Source organism: Cryptomeria japonica, chromosome 5 (genome assembly GCF_030272615.1).
Source record: "Cryptomeria japonica chromosome 5, Sugi_1.0, whole genome shotgun sequence".
Lineage (NCBI taxonomy): Eukaryota > Viridiplantae > Streptophyta > Pinopsida > Cupressales > Cupressaceae > Cryptomeria > Cryptomeria japonica.
The window spans coordinates 301,097,724-301,100,105 of record NC_081409.1 but is presented as its reverse complement, the minus strand read 5'-3'; the positions used below and the strand labels follow the sequence as shown (position 1 = coordinate 301,100,105).

At 38.6% G+C, this 2,382-nt stretch overlaps 1 protein-coding gene across 1 annotated transcript; it reads left to right on the top strand.

Annotated features, from left to right (window-relative positions):
- Positions 1-470: 470 nt before the first annotated feature.
- LOC131045763 (GDSL esterase/lipase At5g03610) lies at positions 471-2,142 on the top strand (the record flags this gene model as incomplete). Its single annotated transcript, XM_057979355.2, has 4 exons — positions 471-669; positions 849-1,135; positions 1,219-1,508; positions 1,604-2,142. Coding segments are annotated over 3 exons (747 nt in total), but the record flags the coding sequence as incomplete, so codon positions are not given.
- Between the last annotated feature and the right edge of the window lie 240 nt (positions 2,143-2,382).

Here is a 2,382-nt window from a genome sequence, read left to right as displayed (position 1 = left end):
AATCAGAAATATAAGAAGGATGGATGAAAACAGAAGTAGCTATAAGAAAATAATAATTGAAGAATATGAAATTTAAAGAAACCTTACAAATTTATTAACCTTGTGCCACGTGAAATCGAAACTCCTACATTACCTCCTACGCTGTTTAAAGCAAAATATATGTTAAAAGAATAGGTAAAGCCTTAAAACTGGGAAGCGCACGAATATCAAGCCATGTGCTCCTGCGTTTTAACTTTATCAAAGCATATTCTTGAGCACTGATATTTCCAGACCCTACATATACAATCTCCATCACAGAAAAGTTCAAACAAGTTGTGAGTAGTGGGTACAAATTTATTTGACCAGAGATATGGACGCCATGTTTTCTCACCCTCTCTTTCTGATAATCATTCTCTCTTTATTTACATGTCATTTGTACAAATTATCATATCATAATTCCCTCATTTTATAATCGTATGGTTTTCATTTAAATTCATTTATTTGCAGGGAGAGGCATTGCTGACAAGGCTCAAGCTCTGTTTGTGTTTGGAGACTCTTACGCCGACACAGGAAATAAAGATCCATACAACCAAAGTATAAACCAGCCATGGAGAAAGCCATACGGTTTGACCTGGCCTGGCTTTCCTGCAGGCAGATTTTCTTCTGGAAAAACCCAGACAGACTTTTGGGGTAAACCTTTCCTTCCACTCACAAATGGATAAGTTTAAGGTTTTAAGCAGTCGATGCCTCATCTATCTGTGGCTGCGGTGTGTATAGCAAAAAATCAACACAGATTTTTGGGGAAAACGGTGTAATATCAGGTTTAAAGCAGCCTGTGGCTTATTTATCTGTAGCTGTGGTGTGTGCAGGGGATATTTTAGGGCTTCCCTCTCCCATAGCTTATGAGCTACTGAAAAGTCATGACTGTAAAGCAACTGCAAAGAAGATTAGACATGGTGTGAATTTTGCAGTGGGAGGCAGCGCAATATTTCAAGCCTACGGTTTCATAACAGTAGCAGAACAGGTGAAGCAGTTCAAGAAGCTGATAGGAGGAAGTCAGGGGTTCTATTCTCACAAGCTCTCGCAGTCTGTAGTTCTTATCTCTGCGGCTGGCAATGACTACGAATTCCTTGCTAGCAGAAACGGCTCCGTTGAGGTATTTTTTCAGATCTGAGGTCTTTATTTGCCTGCAGAAAGTTCAGAGCCTCTATTTTTTCTCAATCTGTGAGTTTATTACAGGGGATGATAGATCTCGTGAGACCTGTGGTAAGCGGGACACTCGACGTTGTGAAAGAGTTGTACGAAAGCGGGCTTAGGAATTTTGCGGTGAGTAATGTCGATCGGTTAGGGTGCGAACCTCAGATCGGCAAAACATCCTGTGATTCAAAGTACGATGACCTTTTAGCTCTTCATACAAGAGTACTGAGGGAGAGCGTAGAAAGCCTCAAATCGGATCTGGGAATTGTCCATCATAATTTTAGATTTGGTGTCTGCATTTAATCACATCTTCTCCAATCCTGCACAATTCGGTACTTCAAAATCTATGCCTTTTGTTATGTGTCCAGTAAATCTTCAAAATCTCTGCCTTGTGAATAATACATCTGTTCTTGAAATTGTGTGACAGGTTTGGTGGATTTGTTCGTCCCTTGCTGTGCCGAGAACGGGGGGGTTGAAAGGTGTGGAGAGGTGGACGAAATAGGCAGGCCTTTGTATAAAGTGTGTTCTAATGTAGAGGAAAGGTTTCGGTGGGATTCAGGGCATCCAACACAGCGAGGATGGCATGCGATAATGTCTCTGTACAGTAATGGAGCAAAAGTGGAGAATAAAACAATGAGTTTTGTAGAGGGGGCGCCAAATGTTATTGCGTGGCTACGCTCACTTGGATTCGTTGCTTACAGTGTCTCCACACTGTTTTCACCAAGTTAGGGCTTTTTATGTGCAATTTGTGGATCTTTTAAGTATTCGAACATTTATGATGCTCTGCAAGAGGCCGAGCTTTTAATTTTTATTTTTATTTTACACGCGGATGAATTTGAGGGCTCTGTTACCAATAATTTGTTCGGTGCAACTGAGCAACCATCTGAAACCCGTAGTAAATGTCGCTGCAAAATATTAAGGGTTGCTTTCAATAAAGACAGCTTTGGCATCAAGCATTTGTTTTAATGCCACTTGTAAGATTCGTCCTCGTCTATATGTGATATTTTAGTTAGTAAATGAAGATACAACTATATATATATATATTTTGCATATGTTCATGAATCATGCCTAATAGTTGATATTTAAACTATTATATTTAGATAAAGTAGATCCAAACATTCATATTTATTCATTATTTTATTTAAAAATTTAAATAAATATAAATTATATACAGCTAATATAAATACTATTTCATGAAAAGTACAA